Source organism: Charadrius vociferus, unplaced genomic scaffold, assembly GCF_000708025.1.
Source record: "Charadrius vociferus isolate BGI_N301 unplaced genomic scaffold, ASM70802v2 scaffold990, whole genome shotgun sequence".
Lineage (NCBI taxonomy): Eukaryota > Metazoa > Chordata > Aves > Charadriiformes > Charadriidae > Charadrius > Charadrius vociferus.
This window is the reverse complement of record NW_009646520.1, coordinates 39,011-40,088: the sequence shown is the minus strand read 5'-3', so window position 1 is coordinate 40,088 and position 1,078 is coordinate 39,011. Positions and strand designations below refer to the sequence as shown.

Genomic DNA, 1,078 nt, shown 5'->3' with positions numbered 1-1,078 from the left:
TGCCGTGACGTGTCCGGGCACTCCCATACAACTTGACTGCCCTCGCCTGCCCGGCTCCTGCCCAGGAAACCTGCTTGCCACGAGGACAGGGCAACACATTTTGCAGGACTGTTTTTTGGAATGAGGCTGGCTTGTTCTCAAAAGCTGACCTTAGCTCCCAGGCACAAATGTCCCCTCCTGGGGGCCCTTGTTCAGCCCTTGAGTGTAGGGGACTGCTCTGGGGCAGAAAACAGGCTTCAAGCACCCTCTGGCTTTGGTTACAGACTGATATTTTTATAAACACCAGATCAAATTTTTCAGGATTTTGTGGGTGCCCTAGAAATTTCAAAGCCTTTTTAAGAACACCTGTATCTGGGGGACTTCTCTGCATTGAGGCTTGGCTCTCTCCCTTTGAGGTCTGCAGGAAAACCAACGCAAACCCCATAAGCTCACTTCACTGTGAAAAGAAGAGGGCTGTCTGTAATCAATGGTGACCCAATGCCATCCCCGCTGTCCCTCCCCATCACACCTCTCGCTCTCATCAGCCGCCTTCTCAGCCTCCTCCAGCTTCTGCAGGGCAGTGGCCAGGCGCTCCTGGGCTCGGTCCAGCTCCTCCTCCACTAGTTGGATACGGCGGTTCAGAGAAGCGACTTCAGCCTCAGCCTGGGGGAGCAGAAACCCCTTGGTCACTCCATGTCTCATGTACATATATAAAAAAGAAGCATTTTCAATGGTTACTTCTACATTTGCTACCCACAACACTGCTTGGCACCATGCAACAAGACAACACTCGCTGGAATAGGGTGCCAACCACGCATCCCCTCGCCTTTCTATAGGGACAACAGGGTTTTCTCCATTCCTAACGCCCTGTTTGACGCCGGATCCTCCTGGCCATGCAACCCCAGCCCAGCATGTGCAGCCCCTTCTCCATGTCCTCGCACCTCCAGGTCTTGCCCCAGAGAGGGACAAGGTGTGTTCGCCAGCATAGGGTGGCCGTAGCAGCCGTGCCGTCACGGGGATGGTATTTGGGGTTTGCAGAGCAGTGAGTAAAGGGGGAGGAATGCCCTGTGCAGCTTCGCTCCCGAAAAGGAGATTGGAG

The 1,078-nt window shown here is 54.4% G+C and overlaps 2 protein-coding genes across 2 annotated transcripts in view; both read right to left on the bottom strand.

Moving 5' to 3' along the window:
* LOC104286541 (tropomyosin alpha-4 chain-like) overlaps window positions 1-503 on the bottom strand; it is a 5,829-nt gene extending 5,326 nt beyond the window's left edge. Inside the window, exon 1 of the mRNA XM_009885147.1 lies at window positions 433-503. Within this exon, the coding sequence (XP_009883449.1) occupies window positions 433-503 (71 nt within the window). The remainder of the gene's footprint in view (window positions 1-432) is intronic.
* A 29-nt stretch (window positions 504-532) lies between these two features.
* LOC104286521 (tropomyosin beta chain-like) overlaps window positions 533-1,078 on the bottom strand; it is a 7,781-nt gene continuing 7,235 nt past the window's right edge. Inside the window, 2 exon segments of the mRNA XM_009885124.1 lie at window positions 533-594; window positions 597-642. Of these exon segments, the coding sequence (XP_009883426.1) occupies window positions 533-594; window positions 597-642 (108 nt within the window).